At 39.5% G+C, this 23605-nt stretch overlaps 5 protein-coding genes and 1 non-coding gene across 10 annotated transcripts in view; 3 read left to right on the forward strand and 3 right to left on the reverse strand.

Annotated features, from left to right (window-relative positions):
• The window catches only part of pald1a (phosphatase domain containing paladin 1a), a 56820-nt gene extending 55426 nt beyond the window's left edge, over positions 1-1394 (reverse strand). The window contains exon 1 of the mRNA XM_048988218.1: positions 1205-1394. The gene's annotated coding sequence lies outside the window, so the exon portion shown is untranslated. The remainder of the gene's footprint in view (positions 1-1204) is intronic.
• LOC125716013 (inorganic pyrophosphatase-like) overlaps positions 1-23605 on the forward strand; it is a 156173-nt gene that overhangs the window by 125503 nt on the left and 7065 nt on the right. The window contains exons 1-2 of one of the 2 annotated variants that reach the window (XM_048988222.1): positions 21775-21948; positions 22372-22436. In XM_048988222.1, the coding sequence (XP_048844179.1) occupies positions 21888-21948; positions 22372-22436 (126 nt within the window). In that variant the 5' untranslated portion in view covers positions 21775-21887. Of the gene's footprint in view, positions 1-21774; positions 21949-22371; positions 22437-23605 lie in introns of those variants that run through there. The other variant, XM_048988223.1, reaches the window with a different exon arrangement.
• On the forward strand, positions 2113-5577 carry ndr2 (nodal-related 2). Its single transcript, XM_048988312.1, has 3 exons — positions 2113-2377; positions 4030-4757; positions 5026-5577. Exons 1-3 carry the CDS (start codon positions 2113-2115, stop codon positions 5176-5178), a joined length of 1146 nt encoding a protein of 381 aa, XP_048844269.1. The 3' UTR covers positions 5179-5577.
• On the reverse strand, positions 8966-13026 carry eif4ebp2 (eukaryotic translation initiation factor 4E binding protein 2). Its single transcript, XM_048988236.1, has 3 exons — positions 12894-13026; positions 11882-12061; positions 8966-11061 (listed from the first exon to the last, which is right to left on the reverse strand). The coding sequence occupies exons 1-3, from the start codon at positions 13024-13026 to the stop codon at positions 11030-11032; spliced, it is 345 nt and encodes a 114-aa protein (XP_048844193.1). The 3' UTR covers positions 8966-11029.
• Positions 12440-19650, forward strand: lrrc20 (leucine rich repeat containing 20). 4 transcript variants are annotated; one of them, XM_048988234.1, is made up of 5 exons: positions 12440-12535; positions 15888-16000; positions 16468-16617; positions 17686-17853; positions 18826-19650. In XM_048988234.1, exons 2-5 carry the CDS (start codon positions 15931-15933, stop codon positions 18960-18962), a joined length of 525 nt encoding a protein of 174 aa, XP_048844191.1. In that variant the 5' UTR covers positions 12440-12535; positions 15888-15930; the 3' UTR covers positions 18963-19650. The 4 variants fall into 4 exon arrangements, with proteins under 4 accessions (XP_048844191.1, XP_048844189.1, XP_048844192.1 ...); XM_048988232.1 differs by lacking the exon at positions 12440-12535 and adding an exon at positions 13185-13324; XM_048988235.1 differs by lacking the exon at positions 12440-12535 and adding an exon at positions 13207-13293.
• On the reverse strand, positions 20161-20232 carry trnaw-cca (transfer RNA tryptophan (anticodon CCA)). The gene has a single exon. It is a non-coding gene; the product is annotated as a tRNA-Trp (tRNA).

Below are 23605 nucleotides of genomic sequence, written 5' to 3' on the forward strand. Positions count from 1 at the left end.
AAGTAGGTTTCGGTACATTGTAAGTGAACTCATCAGTGTATTAAGCCAATCATTAAATTAACTGACTGGGAAAATGTTCCTTCATCTCAAAGGAAAATGGGGATTAGATTTTTCATATAATAACCATTATATTTTTGGAGCCTTTACATGTAAACAGAAACTAACAAGCTGACAATACACCCTGTTAAATGGTTTCGATGTTCTGGTCTTTACCATGATTAATCTTCATACTCATTTGATGTTATAGAAAAATTAGCATTGAGTCTTTAATAACTCACAGCAAGTCTCATTCATAGTTGATAAGATTTTGAAACACCAAATTAAGAAGGCAAGTTAAGTGCCCTTACACAAACAAGTGTAGCCCTTATGCAAATTAATTCCCCCTTAATTTGTACTGCCTAATAGCTGGTGCCCATTGTTGCATTAAGATAAATAAAAGTGTTGCAGTTGTATAGAAAGATTTGTTTTAATTATCCTTTAAATGGTCTACTGTTTGAAGAGGTTCCCAATCCTCCCATAAGTCATTGACCTCAAACGGCTGCCATTGTCACCTGTTAATCAAAGGGAAGTCCTATTGCTTTTCATTTGCATAAATTTACTACACTAGTACAGGGCTAACCCAGTGATGGTTACAGCGCCCACAAGTCCTCATTAAAGCTACAGATGTGAGCTTACACTATTCATTCAAAAACGTCAGTAGTTAAAGTCTGAACTACCGACAGAACAATAACGTGGCCATATATCCTCATAAATTTGCCCCATTCAACATATAAATGCATTTTTTTGAAAATGCGGCAGGAAAACGACACAAACAGAAATGTTACATGGCCGGCTAACTAGTGTCACTAGTAAATTCCTACATTTGATTTATAAACGAGTGACCTCATTCACGCCGTTAAATTTATTTAACGTCGCATGCGGTCATTTCGCGCAGCTCTACGCTCCACAATGTTATTCGGTTTGTTTTACTCTTACTGCAATAAGACCTCGTGTGGTTGGGAGTACAAGAAAGTATTGTGTATCTGGATGGGGGAGGACATTAAAGCACCGTTCAAACATATGGCACAATGAAATATACCGCCATCGGGAGAGTCTCCGAACAAAACACACCAAACTTATCAAACGCAGCATGGTAGAGTTTACATCAGAACGAGCAACCCAGCGATCCCCATTTCAAAGATTGGGAGACGGAAACTTCACTCACCATTTCAGCGCTATGCCGAGCAAAACAGTGAGAAAACCACAACACTACTCCTCCCTGGTACAATACATAGGCAAAATCCGGCCACTTCTTGAATATTTACTGCAGATCTGTTATCAAATCTTTTGCTACAGTCATCAGGTTACGTTTAGGCGTCAGATTCTCCCCACCAGCTTTGTAGGAAAAATTACCACTACATGCAAAAAAAGAAGCAGGATATGTGAGCATGCGCACAGTAAAAAAAAAAACTTAGGACATCACATTTTTCTTATTCGTTTCACTTTAGCCAAATTAATTCGTTAATGGTTATTATTCAGAATGAGCCTGTTTACAGTGATACAACAAAGCCTTAGAATTTAATATTAACAAAATAAATACAATTGTACGTGCATATAAAACACGTTTAGTAGAAATAAACATTACACACAGATATATCGTCTTTCATTTTTGCAACACATTTCTGTCACTTAGATAAAGCTTGGTGATTTTTTAAATAAGAAACTCCAATTCTTTACTAAAATATGTACAGTTGTATTTCAGTAGTCCATATATAGCGCAATGTGTTTTTGCATTGCATATTCAAAATTAAGAACATTGGGAATTCCCATGCTAGACGTGCTTAAGGTTAAAATTGAACGTTTAATTAGAATAAATAAATGCATCGACTAAATATATGATAGATCAGCTACAAAAATTAAAATTTAGAGACACCATGAAAGAACGTATTTAAAAAAAGAAATGGTTCACACAGTTATAAAAGGGACATTGATATGTCCTGTTAGAACTCTTGAAAGGGCTGTCAGCTTCCTTTAATGTTCTCTGCTACTTGTTAAGTATGCAGCGTTGGGAGGGCCGGGTATAAAAGGCCACCTGACCTCCCATAGTGCTAAACTGTCATCCCAAGTCGCAGCATGCACTCCCTCCGAGCCTTAACTGCACTGCTGGCGTCTTTCTCTCTAACGATGCTTATCGCCGAAGGAGCTTACAAAAGTAGAGATGGGACTCTCAATGTGTTGTCGCATCGGTCTGTCGCCGGACGGTCCTCTGGACATGCCTTTCCAACGTATATGATGCATCTCTACAGAAACTTCAAGTCAAATCGGTCTCATCCAGATGATTTCTTGGAAAGAAGAGCGGTGAAAAAGGCTGATACAGTCAGAAGTGTAATTGCTAAAAGTAAGTAAATTCATATACGTATACCTTGCGTTCGCTATTTCTTGTTTAGTCAGTATTAAGACAAAAAGCAGAATAAATAGGTTGCGCTTGGATAATCAGTAGCTTTATCACGATATTTATTCCTATTATCAATTAGTACATGTTGATGTGTATTGTTGTATTTTTAATTGCCTATATAAGAAAATTCTAAAAGGAAAAAATGCGTACTGGCAAATTAGCATTAGGACTAGAGTTTTGCATGTCCAGTTATATTCTTAGACAATCTCGGAGACATAGAGAATCCACATTCATTAGGCCGAGTGAATAAGCATGGCTGAGGACCAGCGTGTGAAAGCTTAGTTCACAGTCAAATGCTCGAAGCAACCTCCTTTTACTTTACTCGGTGATGTTGATTACGCGTCCCGCCAGACATCCCTATACAAATCAGTTGTTAACTCAAATCAACATTTTCCCTCAGTTCTTTTCACACGTTCATTGATTAGATTATCTGTCTCCATTTCTGTAAGGCGCATTTTAACATGTTTCGACTAAGGGACCCTTTCTGTGTCCTCCTGGCCCCAAGTTAATTTAACAATCCTGACCACGGGGAGAGCTGTATTTATTTAGATGGGGTCGTGCGGAAGCAGCTCAAGAGACGTGTTAAATGCATGGTTTCAGTCCGGTGTTTGCTTCTGATTGATTTGTCCGCACTGGTAAATACTAAGTGGGTGTAGTGAGTGTAATATTAAGGTGTTCGTGACAGGTTATATTTTAATCCCAGCCGATGTATATTTTCTCACTGCTCAAGTGGATTTCTTAGATACATTTTTATTGACCCGAATAGGCCCACCTTATATTAATATTTAGAAGAAACATCTAATTGCGCAGTTGAAATTTGATTTGATCATATTGTCAAATTATTTTACACCTCTAAGAGCTATCGGAACAGATATTCTCGAAGCAGGACAACCCACAATTAAATTGATAACGCTATGTCTCGCTTTCCCTTTGCATTTATCAGAGTTTAATTAGTAGGCCCGGCGGAGTCGTTTTTAATAACTCCTACAAAAATCGCTACAAACGATTAATTTGGAGTTCACCCAGTCTCTCAATAAACGACAGATAGGTTGAGCTTTTGATTAAATAAATATTTTGAATTTGGAAGGAGAGTCGATTCCCCATTCGCTATCTTAAGAACGCAGAGTCGACCATTTAAAGAATGGATAATGCATTTGGAAATGTTAGTCTTGATGTGGATGACAGATGTGTATTGTTTGAGATGATAACACAGGTCAACTCCTGTCTTCATCAGAGCTCCGCTTCTGTTAGGCTGTATTTATTCTATATATATATATATATATATATATATATATATATATATATATATATATATATATATATATATATATATATATATATATATATATATATATATATATATATATATATTTCAAAGTTTCCATGATTATATACACAGGTGTATAACTTCATTGTAAACTTTGGTGTAAAATTGCTATTCAAGATTGGTTAAGAAACCTAAAATTATTGTTGGCAGAAAGTTTTTGTCACATTGCTAAACAGAGAACATTTCCAAGACGCATGTATAATGGGTAAATCACATGAGACTTTCTGATTGTGAGAGATGAAATCTAAACACCGGTTTCTGTTTGAAGGTTTATATAGAAGAGACTGGAACTGGATTGTGACATTTGACTTCACCTCCCTGCTGGCTGACGAGAAGCTTCAGCTAGCTGAGCTGAGAATCAGGCTGCCCCGGGTCACTGACGTTACAAACCTGACAGTGGAACTCCACCACCATCATGAATTCCCTTGTCAGATGAATGGAACCTGCCACAACCGCCAACTAATGGGACTGCTGTCCTCCTCCTCCATGGTTGACTCATCCCAACACTGGAAAGTGTTCAATATCACCAGTTTGCTGTTGGGTTGGCTTGAGGGGAGAGCCAGGGAGGACACATCCTTACCTGAGCGGAATCAACTGGCTGGTCTAAAGAGTGACCACGTTGCCAGTGATAGGGCTCTGCTGGTCACTTTCTCTCACCTGGGACCAGACGAGGGCTCACAAGCTAAGGCCAGCCTGCTCCACACAGCTGAACAATCAAAGTTCCTCTTCAGCCCCGAGGATGAGAAGATTCGGCGACCAAAGAGGCATAAGAGCAACAGGAGGCGAAGGGACCAGCCCTTGAAAGACCTAGAAGTGCCCAGAAAAGGCAGTGTTAAGTCTTCCTGCCGGAAGGTCAGTTTGCACATTGATTTCAACCAAATCGGCTGGGGATCCTGGATTGTCTTCCCCAAAAAGTACAATGCTTACCGCTGTGAGGGAACCTGCCCTAACCCTGTTGGGGAGGACTCCCAACCAACGAATCACGCTTACATGCAGGTGAGTGAAATACTGTGGATTATAGTTAACCTGTGAATGTGTAAATGTGTTTTTTTTTATTTTTTTTTATACAATATATTTCACTTGATAATCGATGACCCGGCAGTATAAGCAACGTCAAAACATTTACTTTTGGGTTAAAAATAAGCAAAAAATGCAGCTGAAATCTGAGGGACTGACACTGGTGTTGATTATGCTGCGAATGCTAGTTAGAGTTTCTTTCTGTATGATTTATAATTGAAACATTTCTCTTCTTCTCTTGCCACAGAGCCTCCTGAAGTACTACCACCCTGAGCAGGTACCATCGGCCTGCTGTGCCCCCACCAAGATGAGCCCGTTAAGCATGCTGTACTACGAAGGCGGTGAGGTGATCCTCCGACACCACGAGGACATGATTGTAGATGAATGTGGCTGCCAGTGACTGTGGGGTTCTCCACCCCGTGGAATTCCACGCAGAATGACTTTGTCCAATATGGCGCATTCCAAGGAACGACAGAGTCCCTTGTGGTACTATGTGTTGTAGTACACTTGTGTATGGTACTACACATATTAGTATAACGTTCAGAGAAGGAAAGACCAAGCTACAAAGATGCATTCAATGAACATTTAATACATAAAGCATTATCTGACCTATCAAACTGGTCAATGGCATTTACATTAGCAAAATCAAGAGGATTACTGATTGAACCAAGCACTCTTCTACTCTTATACACTAACAGTGTAGATCTATTTTTATGTAAATACTTAAAATAAGCTATTTATGTGAATAAATTATTGTATTATGTTAAGAGAATTTCATCAATGAGACCTATTATGGCAATTAAAGGTAATTTTTACAATAAAGTATAACTGACTTTGTAATATAAGCACTTTATGATGTATTACTATGAGTACTCTCTTTTTAATAAAAGGCCCATTATAGACACCAGTTTAATCTGAGTATAAATGTATTGTAAAGCTGAATGATGAGGTTGGTTACAGTACAAGGTTTGGAGTGTTACAAATACCTATATTAAAAATACAAATGGACAAAAAAAACAAAGGGATGTTATTGTTCAAATGGAAATTTATTCATTTTGTATAAGCTGGCATTCCTTTCAATTGATATAACGTGATTACAATCAATTTATTGAAGCAAGAAAAAAAAAACTGTTACAAGGTTTTTCCAGCACACATGTAGGATTGTATTGTACAGTGGTATAAATTTGTAGTCCTGTGGGTCATTGGCTAGTTTCTGTCTTTACTTTACAAGTATACAAGTAGGGAAAGACTGACTAACCAACAAAATTCCCAAGCAGGTTGAACACATCATCAATTGAAAAAATATTTTGAAAGCTAATCCCTCCCATTGGTAATTTACCACAAATTTTATTGGTAGAGAGGAAAATAAAATTATACATATAGATTAGGCATTAAAACCCAGATTACAAGAAATGACTATGATCGTGATGATTGTGAACATCGTACCAGCTGGTCTGTATATCACTTCCGAATACTCAATACAAAAATGCTTCTGAGGCGGAGAATTTTTCCTAATTCTCAGAAATTAAGACCTGTCCAGTGACACAGTGACTGGAGAAGTATTTTCTTACTTTCTGAAAGTTAGTTGGAAAAAGTATTTAAAAGCCAGTCAAGTGACTGAATGCCAATCAGAGCCAACAATGTTAACACGTTTCTGTATGCTGTCCATTATGGGTGTGTGAAAATTACACCCATTTGGCCAGCCAGACAAATCCTGTCCTCAGCCCTAGGTTTACAGGCAGCAATGGAATCTAGAAAGATGTAAATATTTACAAGTACAGCAAGGTATTTGGATGAAAATTAACTGTTGTAAATGGGCATGAAGATGGATTAATACTGGATGGTATTCCACTGAGACAATAGTGACAATTATTGGAAAAAAAATACAATGGTTGCAAAAATAACCATGTATTAGACCGCTGTGTCTCACTAGCGTCTGTAATAATACTCTGTTCTTGTTTTCTCAACCATTGCACCCGGCATCAGTAAATGGCTAAACTCTAATCAGAACTTTCTGACCATATTTTTAATTTTTTTTAAATGCTACAACTACAGAATAGCCAAACACATCTTGTTACTTTTCCAGGTACTGAGAATCAGAAAGCTTTGTAATGCCATTTTATACCTACAATAAGCTCTAGCGGAGAAAACCGAGAAGAGGTAGTTATTTCACATTTATTTACGGCCAAAGGACAATAAAACAGATTGTTCAACAAAACGTCCGTCCCTGACTGCGGATTAAAGTCGTCTCTTTTGCAGTGGTGTGATTCATTGGTTACATGTAATATATGTATGTATATTTCCATATTAAAATATTTTTTACTAATAAGACAATTTGTTAATTTTAGAACTATGAGGCTGCTGTTCTTAATAAACAGGTACACATAAGAATACTCCAAAGCAGGGATATACACTAGTATCTCCCAACAGCTGGTCGACATTTTTGCCCCTCCCAGTTCCTGGAGCAAAAATGCGGACTATCTGTGGGTCCCCGAGGGACTGAATTAGGAAACACTGCAAAACTACTGGCAATGATATAACAATTTGGGGGCCACACTAAGAAACTTCAGGTGCTATTTTGAAATATTCACGTCTCAACTGACATCTCAGCTGGCAAAAATCATGTGACTCATGTAACCGTTACACAGCAAGAATTGATTATACAGTAGTTCATAATGTAATATTACCCTTTAATTTGAATGCAACCCAAGCCAAACCGCTACAATTTTTGTGTGTCAACCCATTGAGCTGCCGGCCATTTCTGAGGACCCGAGAGGTATTCCTGAAGAATTTGTAAAACTATATAATCATGTTGATTCTTTAAGATGTTGATTAATTACAAATTGAATATATGATGAGAATTTTGGCAGAAATTCTCAAATGTGCTTTTTAAATATATCATTAAGAGTAAATCCTTAAATCTGCAAAAGAAAGTCATAATATATACATATTAAATTTTTCCACCTAGTGTCACTTGATATACTTAGATCTGTTACATAATCAATACATCCGTCTTCTCTCAGTTGAAATAAACAGGAATGTGACAAGTACAAAACACTACATGCAAAGTTTTTACCTGTAAACAGACTGACGGAGTAGATTTGAATGTGAATTCTGAGACGGTTAGACTTTTCACAACTCATGAAGTGACTACAGGAAACATGTGGGCTGGAGTAGACAGGCAGTAAGATCTGACAAGGTTCTGTACAGTTCTTGGCTTGTTATGTATGATAAATCATCCCTTATTTTACGGGTCTGTGATGTTAATGACTCTGACTTGTCTTTGACATAAGAGAAAAAATGAAAATACCAGGTCAGAAAATTTAAGGTGTCATTTTGTCCGTTGTTAAGCAAATGAGTTTACTGAATAAAAAAAAATTGAGAGATGGGTTCAAGAATTGAGAAGCATTTTTCTTTGGGGGGGAGGGAATACAAGAAGCATGCGTATAATTCTGTGAAATATTCAGGGTTTACATATACTGGATAGCAGTAATATTTACCTTTTTTCATGGCAATCACTCCAAGTAACAAATTAATGTTAATTCATCCAAGCTTCCAAGCACTTAAGCGGTACAGCACTGTGGTGATTAACAGTTAATGTCCCTTGGAGTTCAGATGCCAGCAACTACCGGACGTCTTAAAATATTAGAAAGCTACCAAACATGAATCTGTACCATTAGCTAAGCAATGTCTTGCACAGCAGTGTTACAGTGGCAACTGAAAATTCTGTTTGATATTTAAATCTGGAACAGGAAGCACGGTGCACCGGGACTTGGCGGTGTTGCCAAAACGCTGCCAGATGAAGTTCCCCAGGGTTGAATGTGGTTGTACGCTTCATGCACTTAATCTGAGCTCAGAGGAACAAAAAGATACCAAGCCTTCAACATGCTTCAGCTGTGCAGTGTGCAAATCACACTGGATGAAATACAATGATTTGCCAGTTGACAAACCATCCAACATATTCAACTACAAAAAAAAATTTGAGAAGAAAACAATGGGTGTAACATAAAATCAGAGTTGTGAAAGTGATGCAATAAAGCCTCAAAGGTCGAATTCAATCAGACAGCCGTCAATAATAAAAAGCCTAATATTTAAGTCTCAAACATCTGTATTTTAATAATGATTCTAGAACATTGCTCTTTAAAAGGGTTTGTTCAATGTTTAATTGAGAAAAAAAAAACGTATGATTTGTCAAAATTGCAGCTTGCCATTTATTGAATGATGTAGAATCCACGGAATCTTACATTAAGGTGGATGCAAGATATATTATTTACATTTTATTTTCTGTATCGAGTTACTGTACACCTACAAGGGTGGAACTTAGTTCACATTGTACAAATTAAAACATGACATAGTTCACTTCCCTGACTGCAAAGTAAAACCATAAATTTGGATTTTAAAACTGTTTTGAGTGGGAGGGGACCAACTTGCAACATTATATCTATCTTGGTAAGTAACTAGGCAGCAAAAATCCAGACAAGCACTAATGTTTGGCAGTATTTTATATTAAATCATTTTGGAGACATATCCACGATTGTGATCCACAGTGAGCACAACCTCTGACCTGATCAATTTATATTGGTAACTGAGAACGAACTACAATATCAAACCAATTTAGATGGTTTTACTGTACATGGAACAGACATATTTCAAAGAAAAAAAAGTAACAAAAAAATAGAAGACAAATGCATAAGTAGGGAAATGGACTAGAATTCGAAGGGAAAAAAAAAATCAATGAATACTGCAGGAATTACTGTGAAACAACCATCAACCAATGTAAAATTAAATTGCATGTGATACATGTCTTAACCCAATTTTATACGCAAAATAAACTGGAATCAAAATGTGAATTTTAATAATACCAAACCTGTTTGTATCTAGTGCCTAATTTACTTAAGATTTCCAAATTTAAAAATGTCACTTGGATTCAGTTGATTTCTACAGTTCATCTACATCCACAAAGTTTCAATGAATAAACTTTAGTGTAATTCCATCAAAACTTTAATTTAAACATCCGTACTGACGGCAGTACAGTGTTGCTTTAAAACCTCAATAAATGAATAAAGTTAAATTGGCATATATTCCCTGTTTTGAGCCTGTCCTTAAACTGAATAGGCCTCAGTCTTTGAATGTCAAACCTCAAATGCAGTAACTTCAGTGTTTAGATAAAATAAATTAAATACCGGGAAGAATTTAAAAATTTCAATAAATTCATATCAAAAAACATTGGTACTTGCAATTTTAAAATAATGTTCCACATACCTTCTGATGTTTTCCAGACCATTTTGGGACCATTGTCATACTGTATTCTGCTGCTGCAAACTCTCACTGCTGTTATTGCCCAGACAGCAAAACCAGGGGAAAAGCAACCTAATAATACCAGAGGCATTCCAAACAGAAAACTGAACAGGAGGAAAAGAAATCAGCAGGCTCAACGTCTGTGAGGGAAATTCTAGGCTTGGAATGACACAAACATTCTGCTCTTTCTGATAATAAATGCAGGATATTGTACCAGATTTCCTTCATCACTACACTAAAGATCTAAAGCCCAAGATTCAGGTATGCGGCATTTCCATTGTCCGAACCCTTGATATGCTGCGATCTGTAAGCTGCTGACTACACTAGAGAAAGAATTTTGCCGTGATTGACACCCTGTCAGCGCAGTAAGGGGAAAACCAAGCATGTGGGTGGAGGAAAAGGGTAGATTAAGTTTTTTCTTAAGGGCATCTGGCTGTGTAAAAACTCTCCATAACATCTCAACCTACGCAATGTTGGGTTTCAGTTTTTTATTACCAATAATCGTGAAGCAGAGATGCACGATAGGACTGGTTGTCTTGGAGTTTCAAGCTTTTTAAAACCATCTTGCATTGGTCAGGCAGATTTCTCAGATCTGGGTGTTGATCTCACTGTGGTGTGGTTTGGGGCATGGGCGGGGGGTGGGGGTGGGTGTTGGGGATGTCCTGTGTAAGATATTCAGGGCTGGGGGGGGGGGGAGGGAGCACATCAGCCGAGCTGTGTTATATTATACGACACTAAAATCTAGCCCGTGACATGACCTGAAATTTGACTTCCCCCATTTATCGCACTGTTGATTGACCTGTGGTTCTACATCTACCCAATAGACGGAACTTGCACCCAGCTACCAAAGACAGAGAGCAGCTATGGAGCAGCAGGGCTGTAGGCATTGGTCTATACAGGCCCCTGAGCTTCTGAGCAGGTGCTAGGTGAAGGCATCTTCTCAGCTTCTCTTCTTAGATGTCCATTTCAAACTGAGCATCTTCACCTTGAAATCGAGGAAGAGATAAATGAGGACTCTTATTCTGAAGGCACATATGTTAATATTGGTTGAAACAACAACAAAAAACATCTCATAATTGTGTACCAAGGCAAGATCATGTGACCATGCTAAAATATTATATATGGAGAGAGGATCCAATATTAAATATGAAGAAAGTGCTTCTTAAAATGTTATTCAGCTGTTATTTAAGCTGGCCTGAGACTTATCCAAAGCGATGTACAATGGCTGCTTATCTTCTACAGAATAGGTCCAACAACAGTGCCCATCTCTGGCCTGCCGTGTACCCTTTGGTACGATGCTATTTCCAGCTTTACTTTGTATTCTACGGCAAGTAAACAGAACACTCACCTGTTTTACAAGGCAGAATCGGTGATCTGTTAAAGTGGGCTAGGTTTTATAAGTGAACATTTCCTGATTCCATTTGCTCTTGGTATACAAACAAGCTGTCTGACCCATGCATATGAACCAGAACTTATTGTAGACATTACGCATATTGTACATTAGAAAAGGCACAATTTATTCTATTCAAAACTACTAAGCAGCCGCCGAAAAGTGCATTATTTCTACTCTACTGCTAGATGAAGCCATAATGTTTGTAAAGCTAACGTTATTTTTCATCATTATCTACAGTAGGAAAACAGCATTAAGGTTCGACAAATTCTTGAGATAGAATTGAAAATCCATAACACTAAGGAATTTCCCATAGGCCGACATATTCGACAGTATCGTATTATAAATGTCAGCTGATTGTGTTTTACGTTCAAAAATTCGACACCGTTTATTATTGCATCCATCGTAGAGTTACCCAGTGTTCCCTTGCCGTCGTGGTTGTTCGCATGATTGGTGGCTTCGGTCTGCTTGTTGTCGCCGATGAGGGTCGGGCTGGTCACCCCCGGGATGGCTGGCAGTCGCGCCGGGGGGGTCTGCGCCACCGGCGAATTGCGCCGATCTAACAGGAACTTGCGGTCATAAATTATGCGGGTACCTGAGGAAATGAAGCGCACTTCGGCATTGTTTTCTCGGCATGATCATCATTAACAAATCGCCTTGATTATTCTGCACAGGTGTGCGCGAAAAGCACGCATAACAATTAAAGTCGTGGAGTCAGGAAAACGAATAAGCGTCGCTAAAGTGAAACGTCAACGTAGTGGGGGTGAAAGGGCAGAAAGGAGAATAATAGACATCGTATTGATTTTCTCTGGAATAAAAAATTAACACCCAATTCTGCTCACCAATATATCTCGAAGGTAGCCTATTGAGGTTATTGTGCAGCTCGACAAGTGTAACATTAAAACTCGCAAACATAAATATTGTCTCAGGGATATTAAACAACAGTAAATGACTTTTAGAAACACTTTACTTTGTCCTGCGATCTCCGCGGCCGCTTATTCAGTCCCTCCAGAAAACGAAGGGCCGGCGGTCCGGCTCCGCGCCATCGTCAAACGGGACAGTGGCGGAGGTAACCGATCACTACTGGCACTAACAATACTAACTAGTCGCAGCGTCGATTTAACTTGAGCAGCCTCTGATAAAAGTCCTTTCCGTAGCGCGCACTGCCTTAACGCGTGCACGTCCCTGGACATCTGAGATGGATGGATGGATGGATGGATGGATGCATTGGACGGACGAGCGCAGGAATGGTCACATGCAATGTATTTTTAATCTACATACATTGCATGGCTGGGCTATAGGGGGCTTTGTTTTACTTTTCTCATCTGCCAACCAGTTAGGACTTAACACCGGCCCATGCCTATAAGCCGCAGACATCCGAATCGCGTCCAGCGCTTAGTAAACTAAGGCGGCTTGGGCGCCGTTACCTCCTGGGGTGGTGGAGAACAGCGTGCCCCCGGGGGTGGTGCAGTAATCGTGAGGTAGCTGTGTTGTGTCGCTGATCAGCACCGTCCTGGTCGGGATGGCTCGGCTTTCACTGTGCTGACGACGGGCCGACATCTCACTTCTAACGATTCCGCAGTCGCGACGCTGTTGTTCTCCGGAGGAAAGGTGGGCGATCGGGGCGCCTCTTGTTTCTCGCTTGAACTTTTAGGATGTTTCTTAATCGTTATTTTATTGATTTTTATTTCCCCCCTCCGATCGCGCTTCCCCCCAGCCGTCAGCACAGTCCCCCAACCTTCCGCCCGGAAGCACAACATAACCGAGGAGAAGGAAATGAGGTGACCGGGCTGCGGTGCCCCTCCAGCCTCTAAAGCAGTCCGCCCGGCAGGCCCATTCGCCTGCTTCTCACCAGGAAGTATGCATACATACTTTTGCTTTATGCACTTCATGAAACGAGAATCATTTCTTTCAATGCCGTGTTTTAATGACAATCAGGCTGTGGGGAGTTGACTGGGGCTCTGCTGCTCTGCATGTGCACGGCTCCGGTTTAAATGGCGAGGATAGCTAGTTTAATTTAAAGGGATTCAGGGCATATCACTGCCACGATCGGCAAATGCAGCTGTTGTGACTGCTAAAAATACACGCAGCTTGGCAGATTTGTCGCTGGAGCTTGGAATCGTTTGGTTAGCGAGGTAGGGGGTGGGGGTCTCCTCGTGTTGCTGGGACCGCAGTGTAGACTTAGTTATCCGGCCCTGCAGAGGAAGGAGTAGATTTGCATTGGGTAAGTTAGCTTAACTAGTCGTGCATTGCAGGATTATACCGTGATGCTGAATAATATTCGGCACCTCGATGAGCTTTAAATACATACGACATAGTAGTGAAACAGTGTTGTTAATCTTTTTTTTGTACATAAAAGGGCAACTAATGTAATCTGATAAGCCTTAAAATGGCTTGGGTATTTGTCGTATTTTCTTATTTCTTTTTTTTTTTTAGAAATCTTGGATGGAATAACAAAAAGATGTTATATAGGCACATGAAATGACTAGGGGGATCTTAAACCTCAGTCCTCGTGCTCAAAAGTCTAGAAAGGCCTGGTATTTGGTGATTCCATTTAATTTAAAACTGTAGCGTGTGTCTGTGCGTGTGATGCGACTGAACATTTTGTTTACACAGTACATACGACAAGATCATACATTTACACATTTTATGAAGCACTTCTGATTCGACAGGCTGTACTAGTGGACTTTCCAATTATCCCATGTGTTCTGAAATGTTTCCGCATATCTTGCATCCCAAAGACTTGTTGATTTGACTATAGAACTTGTGAGTCTGCCATTCCAATAAGGCACCATATGACACTGTTTTTAAGATCAAGCTGCTGATGGCTGTATGTATGTATCTATGTTTGTTTTAATTCCATTGGCTGTTCAAACTAGTAGTTTATCATATTAATAAGCTTCAGTGCAAACACATCTGTTCACTGTGGTACTTGTTGAAGTAGGCCTATCAAAATTGTAATATTTGGGAATGTAAGTATTTAATTTGTTAATAATAATAATAATAGTAATAATAATTAATACTTTATTGATCCCTGTGGTTAAATTCTCTTTTCACCCATCTTGCTCTCCATGAAACGCATGTGGGTGTGAGCATGCTTGACCACAAATGGCAGCCATATTGTGGCCCCTCAGGGGCTGGGGGATGAGGGCCTCACTCAAGGGCCCACAGACATGGCTGTTCTGCTGATACTCGGCTCAAATCACAACCTTCCGATAACAGGAACAGCACACTTCACCCCATGTTTAAATATTGATTTTCTTTTCATGCTCTTGTATGACTTCACTCGCCATACACCATCTCATATAAGCTGTATTCCTAGAAATCTATAACAGGGATGTTGCATCATTGTGTTTATCTGGATAATATCTCAAAAACGGTTCTTAATTTGTCCATTCATAAATGAACTTCTTAGCCAAAGCCTTTGAATAACTTCAATACTAATGTTAAATTATCTAATGTCTATGAAGTACAAGAACCAGTTAGTTACTCGGATATGAAAAATATTTAACAGGACAGCGATGATTGGATTTAATTGGAGCCCAAGTATTAATTCATAATGCATGTATATTGACTCTTCGTGGAGTCAATGGAGGCTCTGATCGGGGCTCTCGAGAGACTCAGCGAGTAGTCTGAGTGTCCTGGATAAAGACCAAGATCCAGGCCTTTAATGACCTCTTGGGCACAGCCGTCAGCAGTGTGTCTGTCTGTGGGGAGAATGTCGATTGTATCAAGAGGTTGAATTTCCTCGACAGCGACATTCATGTCTCTGGTGACTCTTCCTATGAAGTCAGCAGACGGTCGCTGGTGTGTGGCGCTCGCTCCCGATATCTTTGAAAGAGGATGAAGGTCCAGGTCTTTAGAGTCCTGGTGCTCCCTGTCTTGCTGTATGGCTGTGAGACATGGATGCTACCCGGTGAGCTGAGACGAAGACTGGACTCCTTCGGTACTGTGTCTCTTCGGAGAATCCTTGGGTACCGCTGGTTTGACTTCGTGTCGAATGAGTGGTTCCTAGAGAAGTCCCGAATGAGGCACATTACCTGCATTGTGAGGGAACCTCAGTTACGGCACTACGGCCATGTGGCGTGTTTCCCTGAAGGTGATCTGGCTCGCAGGATCCTCACTGCTGAGGACCCAAGTGGCTGGACCAGGCCAGCTTGTCTTTTTAGAAATATTGTGTTTTGTCTGCCCTGTTAGGCAGAGACCTAACTTCTCCTTCTCATAAAAAACAAGCCCTGGACTCCCTATAACCCAGAGTAAGGCAAGAGGTTTCAAAAAATGGATGGATAGATGAATGAATGGATGGATGGATGGATGGATGGATCTATCTGTGCTTCTTCCTCCAGCCTACATACAAGGGTTGGCTCATCTGCTAAGTTCCCCGTTACCATTAGCAAAGCTTCACATTCATTCCCTTTTAGAAGCAGACCCAAGCCTCCCTTAAGTGTGGCAGTCCGTGATAAGATGGGGGAAGCTGTGGCCAACGTGGCCCGAAGAATCAATGAGACCGTGGAAGAGCAGAAAGACACACTGGGTGAGCACAAGGAATGTGTGTATATTCCCCATATTCCGCATTACCGCAATATATGCAGAAATAAATCCTCAAGGAGCACCTACTCTCTTAATGCTGTAGATGGTGCCCAGTCTTGATTAAAAACTCTTAGAGATGGAACTTTTTAAAGAGAGAGGCAACATAGACTGATATCCTCTCCAGGATTTCAACCCTGTATTGTATTAGATGTTCAAGAAGATGGTTCAGCATGAAAATAACCATTTCATAGCTCAAATGGTTTGAATATAGATCCCTGAAAACTGTAGCACAGCAAACATTGACATGAACATACATTTATGTAATTGCTGCAGGCAGATGGTGATGATGGGGGTACCATGAGCTAATGAGAATTATTGCATGTGCAGTTCTATATTGAGACAGCAGGTGTCAGTATTTCCCAGTTTTCAGTGTTGCCCTCACACTGCTGCTTCTTTCCCTTTTCCATATAGATCTTTCAAACTGCAAACTGATTAGTTTTCCAGAGGGAGTCTTCAAAGTACTAACGACTGTAAATGACAAGATTCTTGTCATCACATTAGCAAACAATGAATTGAAAGCTATTTCTAGCAAGTTTTTCACCACCTTTACTCAGTTAAGAGGTACGTTATCTCTGCAATGTTTGACGCTAACTACTTTATGATTGCTTGATGCTCACAGCTGTGTTCATGTTCTCTCTGTGTTTGTGTGGGTTTCATTACAAGTCTATGTGTTTCAGGTTGCCTGGTGTCTCTAAATTGGCCTTGATACATATATGTGTGTGAGCACGCATTCACACTGTGATGCACCCATAGGTGGAATGTTCAGGTTCTGAAAGTATAAATCCAGACCAGGATTTTGTTTCAACCAGCCAGTTGAGTATAAAGAGTCAGTCACAGAGTATGCAACTAGTTGGTTGGAATAAAACCCTGGTCAGGATTTGTACTCTCTGGACCTGAACTTTCCACTTCTGGATGTTCTGGCATCTCTTTCAAGGTGAACCCTGTCTTTCGTCCTTGTCCTCTCTTGTTTCCTTCCTTTCTTTCATGGGCTCCTATCTATCTATCCATCTGTCCACAACTGAACATCTGAAATATTTTATAATTACATTTTTAAATATTAAATGAAAAAGAAAACAAGAATTTGTTTCACTAACTTCTCTAATGTTTGCATATTAAATGCAAATTGGAGCAACATTTTCAGTGAAACATTAATGAAAGGGTTTTACGTTTGACAAGATACCACTGTACACCATTGTTTTCCCAAATAGTCTGTTATTCTTTAGCCTGTTATTAGATATTTAGTGACTCAGAGAATCCAGAATGCAATTAAAAAGATATAATTAAGACACCATCTAAAAAAAACCAATTAATTCAACTGAAGAATAACAATACATAATCTGTATATTAAAATAGTGTCATTCGCTGGGTTTCTAACACTGCAGCAGTGAGGTCACTGGTTAAACACACATAAGTCAGTGATTGCGCTTTTGTTCCAGAGACCATGTTTAAAAAAAAACTGTAAAATGGCATGACCTATGGATGCAGTGATCATTGAATGATTGTTTTATATTGTACATTTTTTGTTATTTTATTATTTATAACTTTAATGTGATACTTCTTTATTGAAAAGATACTTTTTAGTATGCATTTGTTGAGTAACTGAATTGGCCTGTGTTTCTTGTTTTTCAGAATTGGATTTAGAAGGTAACGTCCTCAGCAAGCTCCCAGATTCAGTGGGTGAGATGCAGCATCTAACAAACATAAACCTGGCAAGAAACAGGTTTTCTTTGTTTCCCGAAAAACTGGCAGAAATCCAAACCCTTGAGAAAATCAGTTTGGAAGGAAATGAAATCACCGGTAAATAAGACTAAAATAGTTCTTAGAGAGAGGAATGAACAATTTCTGTTCAGTCACTTAAAGTGCTTATGGCAGTTTATGCTCAAACCAGTTGTGTTATTGAAAAATGCGTTTTATGATTGCATGAATTCGTAGTGGTTTTGTAGTTACTACATAAATAATCGAGCAAACTACAATAAGCAACGATTGTCTAAACTGAGACATCCTGACATCCAGTAGAGTTTGTCTTTTTTTTTTACTGTCTTTAGTTTTAAATGTTTGTCTTGGGTGTTCTTCCAAACAAGGATTTTTTAAATCTTATTTTGTACAACAGTCCACACTGAAATATATGACACATGATCTTATGTTTAAGCATCCCAGTGCTAAGAGTTGGGTTGCAGAATGGTGTGTGAAGGAACACCAGTCAGGTGTCACATCAAGTTTGTGGAGAACAGCTTTCAGGATAAGTGATTGCTGACAGCCTTGCTATTGGTGGACTTGTGGCCTATGGATAGGTAGGGATTTAATCACATGATCTATCTGGAAAGGTAGAATCGGTACAGGATAATGCAGAAATGAGGCTATTGGTGAGCAAATAGGATGTCTTGCCCTTAAGCCACTAAAAAGGACCAGTGGAGTGTAACCGGTGGAGTATGGTTAAAGAGGACATTGACCATACTGTTGAAGATATCTGTGATTGATATCATTGAAGAGAGAAGATTGTCAATGCAAATGTGCAACTGGTTTAATTTTTGCCGGAAGATGAAAGATAGTGGAACTTGGAGGGCTAAATAAGGAAGAAATGGAACCGAAACTGCCGTGAACAGGTTGTGTGTTTTGGCTAGAGCAGCCATGTTTAAAGAGAACAATAATTAATGAATAAGAATTATAGGCATGAGAGTGGAATGGCTTATTTAACGGACTAGCGAGGTGTTGTCCATGGTTCCGTGTGTTCTCTTACCAGGTAGTACCCTCTCTGTTTTTGCTATACAGAGGTGCCGGTCGGGAAGCTCACCTCCATGCCTGCACTCCAGAGTATCAACATGAAATCCAACCCGCTGGACAAAGGCCTCTTTGCTGCCGTTCGACCGTCCCTTAAATTCGAGCTGCTAACAACAGACGACGAATAAGAAGCATGTTTGGTCTGAGCTGCATTTGCATGGGACAAGAACCAGAAACTTCATTTTCAAGATGCCTTAAGTGATTTTTTTGATGAGACCTTATTTATTTTGCTACTGAGTGAAACATGAATGTTCATTATGTATTTTATATTCTGCGTGTTGTTTATCTTCCATTGTGGACTGTGAGATCGATGCCAGTATGACAATATGATGGAAATGAAATACGTTTGTTGAACTTATCTAGGCATATGTCAGATGGAAGTTTGCTGTAAAACCCATCAAAATGGGCTTTAGACTTTGATAAACTCCAGAGAGGAACTTGCCTAGAGCAGGTTTAAACTTTGGCTTGGATTGAAACTCTGAATCTGTCTAATTGTGCTCTATAGTTGAACTTAAATTGACTCATAACGCTGACTCTAAGTATGTGCTGCCCAAGCTGTTCAAACAAATGTTCTCCATAAAGAAACGCTCCATCATTTATCACAAGACATATTGCTATTGTCCGATAAACTGCAGGAAAATGTTTTAGCCTTTGAATTTGTATTGGGTTTCTGCTTGGGGGAATAATGCAACATTTAGCACTGTTTTGAGGCCTGGACAGTTCTTTGTTTTTCATGCCTTGACAACTGAGAATTCAATTGCATGTATGAAGATGACTGGATTTTACCTCATATAAAAAAAATGAAAAACGTTATAATAGCAACTTTAAAGCATTTTCTTTGCACAATACATTTTACATTTCTGTGCCCTACGTGTTTTAAAGAATTGACCTTAATTCGCGCCTGATGATACCGACCCAGAAATGGAACCTGAACCAGTCTGCTAACCAAAAAAATTCTTTAGTGATGTTACAAAACAGGTACCCAACCATGTTGAGGTTTTAAATGTGTCCCAATGTTTAACGTACATCCCTTAACTGCTTCCTCTGTCCAAAGGCTGGTCATCTGAACTCAAATATTGATCGCAAAACACAATTAGTATAATCAGCTAGATTAGTCAAGATAAAAGCTTTATATATAAAGTAGCATAGGAATCTACAGTGTAATCAGATGCCTTTATCAAAAGCGATGCACATTTGAGAGGGCTGGGTCAGCCAGTCCCTAGATCAATGGCCTTGCTCAGCGCCCACTGTGGAAATCACTCTGCCAGCTACTGATTATTACAAGCGCACAGGCTTAACCACACATCACCCCCACTAAAAACACATTGACCTCGACGTGATTCGAACACGCAACCTTCTGATCTGGAGTCAGACGCGCTGCCATTGCGCCACAAAGTCTGACTCCCCAGTGTAGGGTCTTTTACAGTACACCCCCCTCACACCATCTCTGCCACTGGTGCATGAAGTGGCTACTGTTTGCTCAGGTGATACATGTTTTGAAATGTTTGAGAACCATAATGCAGGAATGGGTGCTTATGGGTGCTTGATGTTTTTTTTAATGAAAAAGAAAAAAATCCCCAGACACAACTGGGCACAAGGCAGGCAACACCCTGGATGGGATACAACCATTGCAGGGCAAACATACGCTACAGGCAATTTAGAGATATTATAGTCCACTTAACAGTTCACATGTTTTTGGATTACAAAAGAACGTAGAGTAGCTGGAGAAAATCTACAAGTTACTGGGAGAACATGAGATGAACCTGAACCCACAACCCTGGAGGTAGAAGTGCTGCCCATTAAGTTATAATTCCATCCTAACACACAATTAATACCATAAAATACTTCACTAAGATGAAAAACCACTTCAGCCTAAATAGGACACATTTGCTAAATCCCTGTCAAGTTATACTGAGCAGATAAAATCTTAAACAAACAAAACAAAACCATGCATACAACCAAACACTTTGATTAAAAGTATGTTACACTTTTAAGAGTTGGTTTGTTGTATGTGGTGAAGGATAATGGCCCTGATATGGTTCCTGTCTTAAGCAGGTGTCTTAGATTAGTCAGCTCCCTCTGCTGGAACCTGCTATATTTTTTTTAGATAAGGTATATATTTTTACTACTATATACTAATGCTGTTATGCATATTGCTAGAATACAAGGATGATGTGAAAATAAGCATGGTGCCAGGGTTCCATATGCAAGTGGTATTTTTTTAAGTGCAACTCACGTATCCTTTTGGTTGATAAAATTCTTACAAATTTTTCAATTAAATTAAGAATCTGTAACTAAGAATAACTGACAGAAATTTCAGGAATTCCAAGTCCACCAAAGTAGCAAACCTTAATTTAAAGTTCAGAAGTACATTAGACATGTTTTCCTACAACGGAAAGAGAAAACTATACAGTTCTGCGTACAAAGAAAATCAAAGAATTTGAACAACAACAAATTTATTTTTATATAGCGCATTATCACAACATTACATTGTCTCAAAGCGCTTTACAGCATCCGCACCCAAAGCCCCCAGTGAGTAAGCCAAAGGCGACAGTGGCAAGGAAAAACTCCCCAAGAAGGAAGAAACCTTGGGAGGGACCAGACTCAAAGGGGGAGCCCATCCTCCAGGGGCCGGCAGGGATAGTCAAATAAGAGTCAAGTCACATATTTCCCAAGTCTTATGATTGGGACAAACTGGAAAGCAGGAATGGAAAGAAGTCGATGGAAAAAACTTGAATGATTTATTTCTTGTTTATAATCTGAATATAGTGTGTACGTAGGTAGATCTCGTCACACTAAAAACCGAAACAAAACTATCTGCATTGGAATGTGCAGCATCGGATAGTACACATGACCACGTGCAGTAAATCGACCATTTCCAAGAAACGCCGCCGAAATGCATCATGGCCGCGTTGCCATTGGTTGCGCATTCGCGCATGCGCGCTGTTGTTGCTCCTCTCCTGCGGCTCTCTGTGCAGACTGTGCGCCCCGCGTCAGAAGGGCCGTTGCATAGGAGTAGTGTGCTTGGAGACTCATTAAAGAGCTGTACAACCATGAGTTACACCACGGAAGAGAGAGGAAAGCCCAACACTCTGGACTATAGGGTGTTTTTCAGTGAGTACCAGTTTTCTATTGCTTTCGTTCACCCGTTACCATTCATTAGCATTTACACTGTACCGTGACGAAGCGCACCGGTGTGGTAACGATGTGAACCCGAGCCCGGTAGTGGCGTAGGTGCGGGTAGAAAATAACCAGCCGCCTTATCAGTTAAAGTAATCCCCTTTTAAATGTTGCATGGAGCCAGTTCCAGTATGCTTTAAAATTAAAAGAAAGTAAAATGAAAGTTACTGAATGATATGCGACGTAAAGCGTTATTTCTGCTGAATCACTTGTAACATGTGGCAGGGTATCGATCTTCTTGCGTGTTTAAGTAGCTTCTCACAAGCCAAAATGAAACGATCCCCATCTCGCTGTAGTAAGGAATTTATTTAGCCGTCACCTTAAATGCTTGTCTGACTACATCTCGTGTACCTGCAGAGAATGCAGAAGGGAAACCCGTCTCACCCTTCCACGATATACCGATGTATGCCGATGAAGCCAAGGTAACATACAGTGTCCTTCCTCATACCTGAACAAAGTTTTTCAGTTTTGTTTTGTTGCTTTCTGAACTGCATAATTACTTAATACTTGTGAAACTTGTTTTTTGACATTTTACAGCTCTTAGAAATGTATAATACCACTCCAGTAATAGTGGCCATGGATCTAACTCACTAAATAAATATCGCATCTCTAAAGTGTGCCCCAAACTTGCAAAAATCTTTAATTGTTTAACATGCAAAAATCGTAGTGGTTACAGTTACTAAATCAGCCATATTTATAATATATCTATGTTCGTTCCTGTGCCAGCATACCAAAAAGAGGAATGATTTTGGTGTTTTGAGTCCAAAAGCTAAACGGATAGCCTGAATATAAATATGATAAAATGGATTTATTCAATCATCAATGTACGCAATAATACACTTTCTATATCGGCAAATCAAACCAGATAAATAAATCATTTCTTTATTAAATACAGACATGCCGGGTGTCACACCGTGGTCTGAAGCTTTATTCTTTGGGCGTGCTCTATTATGGTAAACACCTCTCCTTGATAGCTTTAGGTGATTACCAGGTGTGGACTTACGCCAGAGCAGTTCCACTGAAAGGCACAAGGCCACTGGTAGATATTGCTCTCGTTATTGTTCCATCTTCATTATTATAGGAGATGGGATTTCTATGAATGAGAATGTGGCTTAAATCTGTCGTTTTTTTTATGCCCTTTTTATTTTATTAAGCCCTTCAGCTGATACTGCTGTGTGTTGGTCAGCTGTTAAGTGTTAATTTTTTTTTCTTTGTGACTTGCACAATCATACACTGTACTGCTGTGTGGTGAAATCTTTTCTACCTGCTTATTGACTTCTGTTTAATGAAATATGTAATACAATGTAAAAAGCAAAATTATAAAAAGAATAAATAATAATGATTCACAATAAGAAAGATAAAATGACTGTAATATATGTACATGTATGCTTTGGGTTGGTTAGCAGGAACTTCTCGCTCCTTCTCATGCACGGTTGTGCTACCGGAGCTCAGTAGCAGGGCGGTGACACTGCAGGGCTCTTGCCGCAAGTGGAAGAGGCTGCTTTAATCACTGTACTTCCATACTGTGGTTGCTGTGCTAAGCTAGCACTGCTGCTTCTGTCATAGTGATTCCTTTTAATGTGACAGGTGG

Source organism: Brienomyrus brachyistius, chromosome 20, assembly GCF_023856365.1.
Source record: "Brienomyrus brachyistius isolate T26 chromosome 20, BBRACH_0.4, whole genome shotgun sequence".
Taxonomy (NCBI): Eukaryota; Metazoa; Chordata; class Actinopteri; order Osteoglossiformes; family Mormyridae; genus Brienomyrus; species Brienomyrus brachyistius.